Here is a 14017-nt window from a genome sequence, read left to right on the forward strand (position 1 = left end):
TGGTTTAAGGCTTTAGGAATTAAAATTCAAGGAATAAAGAAAATATCTGATGAGTCAGAAATACTTCAGCGATTTCAAGAGGTCTTTGCGAATGATCTTCCAGGATGCACTCAACAACCAGTGCACATTGATCTAAAAAATGAAGCACAGCCGGTGTTTTTGAAAAGCAGAGCAGTACCGTTTGCCCTTCGAGATGACGTGGCAGCAGAGATAGACAGGCTTGTTAAGCAAGGCGTGTGGGAGCCAGTACAGTCCTCTACATGGGCAACCCCCATCGTAGTCGTGAGAAAGCGAAATGGTTCCGTACGCTTGTGTGGTGATTATCGCAGCACGGTGAACAAGGCCGTTCAAAGTAGCCTCTATCCCTTGCCCACAACTGATGAAATGCTAGCAACGCTAGGACCAAGCAAAATTTTCACGAAGCTGGATTTGGCTCAGGCCTATCAACAGCTTGTGGTGGACGACGCATCAGCTGATGTCCTTACTGTAAACACTATGAAGGGCTTATTTAAAGTGCGCAGACTGCCTTTTGGAATTACCGTAGCGCCGTGGTTGTTCCAGCGCACCATGGACACGTTGTTGGCAGGAGTATCGGGAGTCAAATGCTATCTCGATGACATCTTAATCTCAGGAGAGACGCCAGAACAGCACGCAGAACGCCTACAGGCAGTGCTCACCCGGCTACAGAACGCACGTCTGCGGGTGAACAAAGAAAAATGCGAATTCCGCAAGTCGAGCATTGAGTTTCTGGGTCATGTGATTGATGCTACGGGCATTCATCCTTCTACAAGCAAAGTGGACGCGATCCTGAACGCACCGACGCCGTCATCAAAGAAGGAACTGCAATCATTCCTTGGGCTAATTAATTTTTATAGCCGATTCCTAAAAGGAAAAGCAGAAGTCGCGGAACCACTTCACCGCTTGTTGGACAAAGACAGTGCTTGGAGCTGGAATAGCCAGCACGACCGAGCCTTTGTTGCGCTGAAGAAATTGTTATCGTCAGAAGCAGTTCTTATTTCGTATGACCCAAAGCAAACAATTGTGCTGTCGTGCGACGCATCACCTGTTGGAATTGGAGCCGTGTTGGCTCACCGGGAACAAGATGGCACAGAACGCCCAATAGCATACGCTTCTAAAACGCTTGGATCGAGCGAGCGAAAGTATGCGCAGATTGACAAGGAGGGCTTAGCCATCGTGTATGGCGTAAAGAAGTTCCACCAATATTTGGCTGGACGTAACTTCATTGTTACAACTGATCACCAGCCTCTGCTGGGATTGTTTAACAGAGAGAAACGCATTCCGGAAGTTGTTTCCCCAAGAATGCTTCGTTGGATTCTTCTTTTGGCTGCATATGACTACACCTTGGAATATCGACCAGGTCCCCGCAACAGCAACGCTGACGCATTAAGCCGTCTTCCAGTACCGGGACGCGAGGACGAGACGCAACCACCTGGTGACGTGTTGCTGTCGGACGCTGTGGAGTATCCACCCTTACAAGCGTCTGACATCGCGGAACTCACGAATAGAGACCATATATTGCCAACTGTGAAGAATTACATTCTCTCTGGTTGGCCAACAAAGTTTGACAACAATCTTGCGGCTTTTGCAACAAGAAAGAATGAGTTATCTCTGCATCGGGATTGCATCCTCTGGGGAAATCGAGTGGTCATACCTCAAGCAGCAAGAAATAATGTTCTTCGTTTGTTGCACGCAAACCATCCTGGCATGACAGCTATGAAAAGTCAAGCAAGATCGCTAATATGGTGGCCGAAAATGGACAAAGAAATCGAGGAGTTTGTGCGTCAATGTGAAAGATGCCAAGTGAACCGCCAAAGCGATCCAAAAGAACCAGTTCACTTCTGGGTTAAGCCAGACCAACCTTGGAGCCGTTTGCACATCGACTTTGCCGGACCAGTACAAGGCGAAGTTTTTCTCGTCGTGGTGGACGCATTCTCCAACTGGGCTGAAGTGAAGATTATGCCTTCCATGAAAACTTCGGCAGTAATCTCAGCTCTACGTGCACTGTTTGCCACTCACGGAGTTCCAGATGTTATCGTTTCCGACAACGGAACCGCATTTACAAGCGAGGAGATGCAAGCGTTTCTCAAGCTTAACGGCATCCGCTCAGTGCTTACAGCACCTTATCACCCTTCTAGTAATGGAAGGGCCGAAAGAATGGTGAGGGAAGTAAAAGAAGCGTTGAAGAAACAGTCGGGAAACGACACCCAATGCAAGATATCCCGCTTCTTATATAAACAACATACCACCCCACATTCAGAGACTGGAAAGAGCCCGGCGGAGATGATGATGGGCAGAAAATTACGTTCAGCATTAGACAAGCTGCACCCAGTCCGTCAGCACTCCACCTCTGACATCACTGTGAAAGGATTTGGGGTAGGAGATTCGGTCTACGCCCGATGCTTCGCTGCGGGACCGCGATGGAAGTTGGCTGAAGTAATCAAAGTGAAGGGTCCTGTCTCCTATCTAGTTCGAATGGCAAATGGAGACGTGCACCATAGGCATCGCAACCAACTGAGGCGTGCATGGCCGACGGAGAAGCCTTCAGAGCCACTACCTGACTACCACTTCCTGCTTCCTCCGGTACAATCACCTGTCGACGTGGAGCCTGGCATCACCAGCCCAAGTCCTCTGCCCGAGGGACCCGAGCTGAGAAGATCTACACGAACTCGTAGACCAGTCGTTCGTTTTGGCTCCAGTGTTTAGAGACATTGTGTATATATTTAAACTTTGTGGAGATAGGTTTGCGAGACGCTTACCCTACGAGGCGACCGGCAAGGGACGCGACGTTCTCCACTGCCGCAGCGAACAAAGACGCTACGGCCGGGTTCGTCGATTCTCCGGCACGGCGCAGAAAAGGCACTCGAGGCAGGAGGTCAACAAACAACACGGGTTTATTAACCCAAGATGCATCACAGTACGACAGTCACGGGCTTGCAGGCCGTAAGGGGAACTCCGCAAGACCGATCGAGTACGCTTGCCAGCGGCGCTAAGACTACCACACAAAGGGCAGCGGTTGAGCACACAAACGAGAAGCCGCCTGCTAGAGCAGCGCGTCAACCTCTCGTGCTAGCCTGAGAGCATCTCCCGCGGGCAAGCCAGGGCCCGACAGAAGCGAGCACAAGGGGGAAGGGGGGTTGTCACTGGCGGCCAATGAGGACAGGCGTTGCGCAGTGACGTAAGCTAGCTTGGTGGCGTGAGCATGTGAGCATGTCCAGGCATGCCCGTACGCGCACCCGCGCGCCGGGAAGCTGACGCATGGCTCGCACCAGACAAAGAGGCCTGGCGCTGCCGCCGTGGTCGCCATACTGCCGATTAACGGCTGTTCCCAGCGCTCGAGCCGCGCGGGGCCAACACGCGCGCTAGCTGGGGAACGAGGCGCCAAAGGGAAGGGCGCGCTCGATTCCCACAACTTAAAAGGGAGGAATGTTAGGACGCGGCACCAAACGCCGCTCTCTGTGTTGAGGCGCACGTGAGCCACGTGCAAATGACGTCATCTGTTAGCCGCTATTTATGGGAACGCGCAATAAACCTTTTGTTCTGTTGCTGAGCGTCTGGCTCCGAGTCACGTCCATTACACCTATGAAACAGACATAGAAGAGCAATCATGCAGTGGTTTTGCAATGGCTCAAGTGAAATATCTTATTTTATTCGAGCAATGCTAGAAGAATCGATTCAGTGAGTTACTGATCACATTGGCAGATATCAACTAAGCATCAGCAGGTTGACCATGTACCGCTTGCACAACACAGAGACAGAGGGGAAAGAAAAGCAGTTTATGTACTGGAGGAGGAGTCGAGTTGCTAGGAGGTAAGTTAAGAGGAAAAAATGTGGGTGAAGGCAGACCGACAGGTGGGCAAATGAGACCAATGATGGGACAGGGCATGGAGAAAGCTGTGTAAGCACGAGAGGGGAGCCATGAATGAGCGCCAATGCATGTCTCTGGGCATGGTCACGGTGTGCTTTCGAGTTTCACGCGTTACAAAAACCAGAACATGTGCAGGCGCGCTGGCGTATTGTTTCTAAAATGGGCAGTTTGCCAAATGAATGCTCATCTGCCATTGAAAGCAGGTCACATAGTCGATGAGGCTGCATTTTTCCAAAATAAGCCCCAGGGTTCTCAAAGAAAGAAAACCATTCCAGGACTTTCAAGGGCCCTGAAAATGTACAGGGGTGGTCAAAAGTTCCCAGGCCGCAACGCCCACCCGAGGAGCAGCAGCTCGCTGCTATCGGGGCGCTGTTATCGCGATCACGCCTTGGTGCACGCTAGCGTTGAACGTGTGCATGGAGGGGGGTGTGCAGCCCTCTTTCTTTCTTGCTCTCGTTCATAAGGAATCGAAGAATAAACGCGGCGTGTCCTGTTCCTTCACTGCTAGCTCTTCGAATTGTACACTACTGTGCAGCGCTGCTTATTCCACTATATATAAGATGTTCCAACTAGACCCAACACAAGCTCATCTAAATGCATTTCGGGCTCAGACCATGCTCGTATGCAGTGAATTGGCCTGCGCAGACATCTGAGAGAGCTCCCGCTGTGCCAATGAAAAGTTGAGTGCACGATATTGCTTTCCAGGAAGGTGAAAACCACAGTAATGTATACGGTGTCTAGCAAATGTGGCCGCAAGCATGATGCATCACTTTCCGGAACACTGCTGCCTCGTTACACGCTGCACAGTAGTAAAGCTCGAAGAGTGAACAGTGAGGGAACATGACGCACCAAGTTTATACCTCGCTTTCTTTTCAAGGAGTGCAAGAAAGGGAGAGGGATGCGCCCACCCCTCCCTCTCCACGCACACGCTCGACGCCAGCGTGCGCCAAGGCGCGATTGCGATAACAGCGCCCCGATAGCAGCAAGCTGCCGCTCCTCGGCCGGGCGTTGCGGCCTGGGAACTTTTGACCACCCCTGTACTTCTGAATTTAAGACATTTCCAAGGACCTGTAGGCACCCTCTTACAGCGGCACCTACCAGCACACAAATGCACAGCCACCTGAAACATTAAATGTGGATAGACTTTAACTATTATAACTGGCTTCCAGTCACACTTTTGTGCCTTTGGGAAAACCAGAAAGGTTTCATTTACCTGGAATTTTTCCTCGGCTTACTCGGACCACACAGTGGCCTGAACGTTCACTAAAAACGCAGCCAACCAACTTTTCTTTTTCATGAAATTCTGACGCGACGCAAAATCTCAATTATTCGTGCTCTAGCTGTCTTAATGCTACTGTTGTAATAACAGCGACCAATGGATGCATGGCAAAACCAGCTGGCCACTGTTTCACTCTTGCACGCGAAAGTATTAGTAAGGCAGCATGCAAGAAAAATATGCACAGTTTTAATATTCAAAGGTTTAAAGAATACCCTGAGCGTTATTATTAGATTAGGTATTACACAAAAACTACCACCCCTCACTGGCAAAGTAGAATATTCAGTTAAATACGCAAAATAAAACCTGTGAATGAATGAAACAGTGAAATTACAAGGAATGCCGATTTGGCAACGTCGTGGAAACAACATCAGTGACACTACAAGTTGAATTCTTAGGTTTTATGTGCCAAAAGCCTGATGATTATGAGAAACACCATAGTGGAGGACTCCTGATTGACTTTAACCATCTGGTTCTTCTTTTTATGTGCACGTAGAGATAAGCACACAGGCATTTTTTATTTCACCCCTATCGAGATGTGGCTGCCATGGGTGGGAATCAAACCCGTGACCTCATGAAATGCACCACAGCACCACGCCCACTAAGCTGCCGTGGCAAGCAGCATGATACCCAACCTGTAGTGGACTACTTTGTGGTCTTTTAGACAGCACCCACGCAGTCTTGCACAAATATTGGTAACTAAACTCCTCACTCAATAAACCCACTATTCCCCATAAAACTAATGCCTACACCTTGTGGCCTTGATTTATCAACATAGTGATTTTTAGTGTCCCTTTAATTTGCACACATTAATACACATATATGTTTCACAACCCTGAAAGATGAAAGTCAACACAACAGGAGCCATTCATGAATCTCACATAAGGTAAGTAATCACCCATGTGCTGGAACAAAAACAACAGTCAAAGAGACATTTGCTGGAGATTCACATGAAGAAGATACAAAGCATGAAGGAGATAAGAAGCATGAAGATAGGTACAGATTGCTTGCTCAGCTCTGCGAGGTAGGCGTTGCTTGATAAAAAGTTTGCTGACCTACAAGGTCTTCTTACGACATGAATATGGCACAACTTAAACACATGAAAAAGTTACTACTAACATTGTTGTGCAAGTGTAGAGTTCAATTCCACCACGGAAATGACTTCTGATCTATCTATCCGCATCAACGAGTCAGGGCAAAAACAAAAAGAAAAGCTAATTTGCAGATGCTTCAATGAAGAGGTTTCTTTTTTTTTTACTCCTTTTTCCTCATCCTAGGCAGTTTTATTTACCCTCAAGGAACAAGCTCCATACGCCGAATGCTAATGTTAGAAGAGAGCCTGTTATGGGCTGCCACCTTTTGTATGTTAATTGCTCGCACGGCCACTGAGTGTGCAAATGAGGGGAAGTTCTTCTTATGAAACATACATGTGTTGCTCTCTACATCTGATAAGACCAAGAAGGATAATGCTGGTTACGCTTACGTCACGAAACTTACACGTCAAAGCACATGACGTGATGATGTAGTGCCGGGTTTTTCTTTTCCATCAGGGTATGACTAGCTTTTCACTTTTATTTCTCTTTTCAGGAGCCAAGTCTGAGAGTGCTACTCATGCAGCAACAGTAGACTTGACCACCTATCACTGTTTTTTCATTTTGCTGAGCACACCTAGACCCCTGTAGGCAAGAGAGCTTCTTGCCTGTCATCCCACCTTGATGTCCCAATAAAAGGAATTTGAATATACACATACATTGCTAAACTTTTTAAAAATATACAGTGGAATTGTTTAAGGCTTGTGTTCAAGTTAGTTGTAATAGCATGCTTGTAACTGTACACAGCAGTGCAAAGTTGAAACATACACTGAAAAGTGAAACAAGCTCAGACGGTCTGCGTCTCCTATGTCCGACATTCCAAGTTTGCAGCAATGTACTGTAATTACAAGTAGAATTATGTACCCTTTATTTTCTGTTTGTGTTGAGATCTGGGCCACGGCCGCTCGAGAACTGAAGGTGTACTCGCAAATTGAAACACGTGCACAAAAATAAAGAGTGCTGCAGCTTTACAAGATGCAGTGACAACAACAGTGAGAATTTTAATGTTGGCGAGAATTTTAATGCGTGTTTCAGAAGCAGAAAGGAGCGTTTGTGGTTCTTGACTTCTCTCTTGTATCAGTGTTTGCACGCCCTGTATTTTTAACATCAAAAAGGTAGAAAGCTACTTTAATATGCTCGTAACAGCTGCTAGTGAATCTTGGTTACTGAGCAATATTCAGACATCTGCAGCTGTTTCCAATGACGTTTATTGTCCACATCTGAACAAAAATGTGCCGTGAGCTGTCGTCTACGTCAGGCACTGAGAGCATGGTGCAAGCAGAGTAAGCGTTACATACTTGAAGAAAAATAAATGCATTTATCAGTTTAAAAACTTGAAGCTTTTGGCAAAATGATTCGAATGAATAGCTCTGAATAAACAATTCACCGATGATTACTAGAGGCCGGATTTTTAGGTAAAAAAGTGCATTTTAGGTGCTAAAAATAGGCAGGCAAAACAACATTTTAAGGCCTCCAGTATAGGCACAATAAATTTTTACATAAATGTAAATAATTTCAAAGGAAGACGTGCGCGACCTCTATCTATGACAGGAAAAAAATATTAGCGCGACTTGCACTAAGTAGCGCAAGGCTGGGTCGCAGCAGAGCTGATGGGCACCTAGCTGGTCCTGGCTTGGCTAGGCTTTTACCCTCACCTCTTTCTTCTTCCCACCCCTGCTATACTATACCGTACAGAGCTATGCTTGCTCTCTTTTTTTCTATCTTTTTTGTGTCTGTTTCTTTCTTTCGATCTCTTTCTCCCTGTCTCTTTATTTCTCTCGCATCCTATCTTTTTCTCTCTTTCTTCCCTTCATTTTTACCTATTTTTCTCTTTCTTTCTTTCTTTCTCGCTCCGTGTACTTGTTCTCGCCTCCTCATTTCCCTTCTCCTCACCCTCACTTCCATTTCCCACACTATGCTCTCCTAGCGTATCTGGATAACCTAGTGGTTACGATGCTTGCCTTTGGACTGTGGGGACGCGATTGAGCGCGTTCCGTTTCATGATATGATGATCATTTTCTATCAACGACACACGGCAAACCTCGACCATAACAGCTCTGCTGTAAAAATGTTGTTGTTTAAAGTGGTGCAAAGGTGCCAATAGTTGAACATAGCCATGCGATTGTCCTTAGTTCTGCACGGTTTGCAGAACACGGTCTCTCCGCTTATTCTGTAGCATGGTGAGTCAAGTGTCCACTGTCGAATTAACACATTCCTGGGTGTCTTTCTTTTTGGTATGACTGAGAAGGGCAGAGCAGGAGCAGATACCCAGCTCGCTAAAAGACCAGATGGAAGGGATTCTTCCTAGTGACGGGGTCGACTCGCATAGAGCCAATTTCTCTCCTGGTGGTGAACACCCTAAAAAGGTAAATTACAAACTCCAAAAGGCAGAAAAAGAGTGTTCCACACACGCCGCCATGGCTGCAATTGGCGCTGACTAACACTCCCAGGTTTAAATTCACATATATGCCCCATAAAGTGGACGGGGGGATGACCGCCGCCGTAGTTCAGTGGTAGAGCATCGGACGCGTTATTTGAAGGTCGCAGGTCCGGTCCCTGCCGGCGGCAAGTTATCTTTTCGTCCACTTTACTTTCTTCACATTTATAGCCTAATTACTACAAATAACATCCCCTATACTCTCCTTGGCATTATTGTCTGTTAGTTCTCATTAATATTGTGTTTAAAAAAGAAAAACAAGCCCTTAAAAAGTAATCTTCTTTCCTTCAAACTACACAAAAGCCACGCACACATCACATCTTTCTTTCTTTTTTGCTCTTCATTCTCCCTTGACGGCTCTCTCCGGTTTCACATTTGCCAACCACTCGCGCCATATCAGCGTGGCGGCGTGCACTCGCCGGCGCGTCCCATTTGACTACTGCCAGCGGTTGCTTTACGGAAGTTGGTTAAACTAGAGTCAGAACAGTCAATGTTGCCCGTTAACATATACAGTGGTCTCAAGCTACACTCAAAAGCGAAATTTGAGGCTAAATAAGGTTAATATAGGCGCCAATTTTGAAAATAGCCTTTTACAGGCACTTATAGGCATTTAGGCACAAACGCCAAAAACAGACATTTATAGGCACTATAAAAACACAATAAAAGCCCTTCTAAGCCTCTAATTCATGCTCATATTATCAAAGTGGCACAATAGGAGCACAAGGAACAAAATAGGCATTTCCTACAATCTGGCCTCTAATGATTACGATACTGCCTAGTGCTAATTCTGAGTGCAGCTTTGTGTTCTGGCAAGGCTAACTGTGTCTGAAGTTTTGGCTTTCCGAAAGGTATCGACTAGCCATAAACCATAATTTTTGTGACGTACGACAACACTATTAGTCTTTCTGCGGATAAGTGAGGAACATGCTACACATCTGTAGGGTATTATGTGCACTTTGTTGATGCTGCATGTGGCTGATGACGATGAAGAATTATGGCTGAGCACACTGCAGTGGGTGGGGAGCATTAAACCACACTCTCCTTGCACAATAGACGAGTTGCAAAAAATAGCGCCATCTGTACATATGTACAGAAAGCAGCCAACGGCCGCCATTGTGCATGAGCAGTCTCGTGCATTTGGCTGCACATGCATACCACCTGGATCACACAAAACGTTCACATCCAAGTGAAATGTTTATCTCACGTTCATACTTCTTGTCACTAGCACGAGCGCCGCGTTCTTGCGTGTTTTTTTATTGGTTTTCATGCACAATGGCGGCTCAGTCCAGTGTTGCCTGAACACTTTGGGGCTTTTTACAGTGTTGCTGGTATTTATGCAACTCGTCTATTAGCAGTGTGTCACGACTAGTTGTTATTTTACTCTTCTGCCACGCTATATTACATAGGTTAACGCAATTCCTTGCTCGACATGATGCCTATATAGGGTCTTTTTGCAAATGAGTTTCAAGCACTAGCGTGGCTCTGTGGTAGAACACTCGACTGCCACGCAGAGGGCCCGGGTTCAAATTCCATTTGATCCTGCGTATTTTTTAAAAAATGTTTTTCATGTCTATCGGTTACACCGCCAATGGCAATGGCAATGCTGCTCAGCCCAAGAAAGGGCACCTAAGAGCTGTGCTCTAAAAAGCCACAGCAGAAAGCGTTCGTCACTGATGAAATCGAGACACTGTATTGCCATCCCTCATCAGAAGTCAGAGACAAGGCACAAACCACCTAGGTTTTACATGAACAAACAAAGATGGTGCCTTAAAGTGGCCATTTATAGAAGTTGTCAGTGTCCTGCTGTATATATATATGGTGTTTCAGCTAACTAGTGCCATGTATATTTTTTAATTTCGTACACTCTAAAGAAAAGCTGGAAAAACATTAAACAGGGCAGTTATCTTAGCATAAATGAAATAATCAGACACTGCTGAACAAGCATTATAACTTTTCTATAGAATGTTTCTTGTTAGAGCTACTATTTTAAAGGTGAATTAATCAATCTTTGTTAATTATCTAGCTTATCGAATTGGCATTTATCTTAGCATGGATGAAATATTCTGACGTTCCATAACAAGTGCTACAACTTTTGTATTGAAGATTTTTTTGCTAGATTTACTAATTAAAAAGTTAATTAAGCAATCTTTGTCAGTTACCCAGCTTGGCGAATTGGAAAAATATGCTGATGTGCTGCATATGGCTCAGAACAATAATAATAAGCCAATTCGACACGCATAGCGCATATGTTTATTTTTTTTATTACTGGGCACAAGTTAGCTGAAACACCCTGCATATATGTATGTGTGTATGTATGTATACATATCCTCTAAATGATAAGAACATGAGTAACTGGTATCTGCGGAGGCCAAGCTCACAGCAGGGTATCGGTTAACCCACATTCAAGAGCCTCTTCCCGAAGAAGAGATGCCAAGTGATAAGAACACGGATGTACGTGCCTGTCTAACAACACAAAGTTGTTGGGAAGTGGTTGCCTTAGCAGCATCACTCACAGAAACCTTTTCTCTAATGTTTCAATCAGGGCCCAGCCTTCGTCAGAGCGGTATATATATATATATATATATATATATATATATATATATATATATATATGCGCAAACGCATTATTGGGCATATTTATGCACATTGCCTTAATTTACTGAAATATGTTTGTACGTTTGTGAGCAAAATTCAATGCACAAAAGAATGCACTATGCTATAATGGCAGTAACTTTTAACACCATAAGTGCAGTGTGGCACAGCACAACCGATGTTAGAGGCATGGATTTAGTGTTTTTGTTTTGCCCCTGTGACATGGGTGCAAATTAGATGCCATGCTGAACCACATGGTCCTAACTTGTTCTGCTGAGTATATATAGTATGCATAGCAAATATACATAAATAATTTTAATATACAATGTATTAACACTGCATATACATAACACCTTCCAAGTGAGTTTACTGATTGTCCAAAGTGTGGACATTACCCATTCAACTTCACTTGCTCAACTTGATCTGCCGTTTCATCATCCCCTTTCATATTCCTCGATATGCTTGCTAATTGTGCAATAACGCACACCTTTCGTTCCTTGCACTAAACATTCTGTTCAATGCAATGAAGGAAACAACCGTTTTTGTTGGAACGTGCTCAAGCACGTTGCAACAAAAACGGTTGTAGCAAGGACGTATTGTGAGCCTGTTCCGAGCTAACGTGATCATGGAGTTTCCTGCTAAAATCACTGCAGAACTCTGGTGCAGCAATCTTTAAGTCAGCACGAGAATGATGCTTAGGACGTTAGTTTGTACAACTCTTATGCTTGTTACTTCAAAATGTTCACAATGTTTTACTTGCTGCACCACACAATATCTGTCGTTATTTATTGTCTTCAATTTTGATGCAGCCCCGTATTTCCGAATGCCGGAGGCAAGACTCTGCACACATGAAGGATTATTGCTCAATGTTGCAGTTACAACGCAAAATTTTGCTGAACATGAATCATGTGCAGTCACAAAGCTGTTAGAAGCCAGAACGATGAAGTTCAGGCAAATCCACATGCTAACATCATTTCCGAGCTAAATGAACTACCATGCTTAAAGCTCCCGTAGAGACTAGCACCAGAGTTAGGTGTTAAAAGTTTAGCACGAAACTTCACGACTTTGAAGAGAAGATAACCTGTCAGCCGAACGTCTGCAAGTGCTGCATTGTGTCCTGATCATTAACTTTTCTTGGAAGAGTGCTCATCCTACATGCCTCACCGGTCAACCTGCTGTAAGCATTTAGGAATTAGCGTATGCATAGAGCTTAGAAAACAGGATGAGAGAATTACTCACGCCGAAGGCGCTGCCCATGGGGAATCCACATCTTCGAGCTCGGGGCTCTCGTTGCCATTGGTGCTACTGCGCTCGGGATCAAACGACATCTTCCTTCAGCCTGTCAACACAGCACCACAGGGTTAGTTAGAACATCCGTCTTGCTTCAAGTTCTCAGCGTGCAATTAAGATACAATACCGCCAACCTATACGACATGCAGACGTATATACATTTGAGCTGGTCTAATGTTGATAAGGAAGAGAGATGCAGGTGAACATTGCTGCAAATTTTAGAAAATTAGAGATGTGTATATAGATGTAAAAAAAAAGAAAAAGGCGGCTCTGGATATGCTACTGCGCGTGGCGGGAGTCAAGTTAATTAAGCGCCACGCAGAAGACGATACAACAATCATAAAACGTTTCAACTGAACGCGCACTCAATAAATAAATAAATAAGAACACAGCGTCAAGGTGCGTGACAATATCATGAGCGGCTGTCACGCAATATACCTGTGACGGGTCGCAACGCTGCCTAGTAAATCGTTCGCGGCTTCGTCGAGACGCAGATGGGATAATTGGCAGCGCCGTTGCGCGATTTTCACTTTTCGCTCACGGTTCGGCGGGTTTCCGTCGGTCGTGCGGTCTTGCACAACAGCACAGCGCAGCGACCAAGCGCGTCGCACGTAGCGGACAAAAATGAATCAACGCGAAGACACCGCGTCCGTCCGGGGCAGTTTCTTTTATTTTTTTGCTCTTGCCCGATTACCGACGACGATCGCAATCCCGTGAAGGTCAATCATAATAGATGCCACGTGACGCGAGTGGAGTCCACAATTTATAAACCTTACCCCTTTAAGCGCCACAACAAGCACGCTAATTTACGCGACGAGACCTACGAAAAGTTCCCGACTCTGTTCTCTGCCTGTTTATCCTTGAGTGTTTCTAGGACCTCAGAGGACAAGTTCGATAACGATCGAGGGGTAAAGAAGCATTGCGTCGATGCCTCGTCGGATAAGCTACCGGATCGACGCGATTTGAGCGCTGACGAGCGCACCACTTATCTAGTTTTCCTCTTTCTAACTTGGCGGACGCACGCAAGCAACTTACCTTCGTCGACGTACGATACACCTCCGGCACCCGCTAGACTCTTCCGGCGTTGTTTTTTAGCGTGACAGCGAGCGAATACAAAGCTGACGTAACCTGTTGAGCAGCCCGATGCCGGCCCCGAGCAGGAACGAATAAACTCAATTGAACTCTTGTGAGAGCGAGTTGCTCCGGCGCGTACAAACACAACCGGCCGAGCAAGACCCGTCTCTCCACCCGAAACACGAACCAAACTTTCCGCACCCACGCTCGCTGCCGCCCGCCGACGAAGTGAGCGAGAAGGAAAATGAGCGTAGAGAGTGAGGAGAAGCGCGTTGCTTAAAGCCGTTTAAGTACAGCCGTAGTAACGCCTTTTAGAACTTTTTTAATTTGTACTGCTACTAATTAACTGAAGGTCGCGTTTAAAAAAAATA

At 45.7% G+C, this 14017-nt stretch overlaps 1 protein-coding gene across 3 annotated transcripts in view; it reads right to left on the reverse strand.

Annotated features, from left to right (window-relative positions):
* Positions 1 to 13863, reverse strand: part of LOC119390488 (3 beta-hydroxysteroid dehydrogenase type 7) — a 442541-nt gene extending 428678 nt beyond the window's left edge. For all 3 annotated transcript variants that reach the window (XR_007415821.1, XM_049414848.1, XM_037658099.2), the window contains exons 1-2: positions 13608 to 13863; positions 12522 to 12621 (exon numbers count right to left, since the gene is read on the reverse strand). Coding sequence is in view for 2 of the 3 variants with exons in the window: in XM_049414848.1 (XP_049270805.1) it covers positions 12522 to 12610 (89 nt within the window). In the remaining variant the exon portion in view is untranslated. The remainder of the gene's footprint in view (positions 1 to 12521; positions 12622 to 13607) is intronic.
* Between the last annotated feature and the right edge of the window lie 154 nt (positions 13864 to 14017).

This window comes from Rhipicephalus sanguineus, chromosome 4 (genome assembly GCF_013339695.2).
Source record: "Rhipicephalus sanguineus isolate Rsan-2018 chromosome 4, BIME_Rsan_1.4, whole genome shotgun sequence".
Lineage (NCBI taxonomy): Eukaryota > Metazoa > Arthropoda > Arachnida > Ixodida > Ixodidae > Rhipicephalus > Rhipicephalus sanguineus.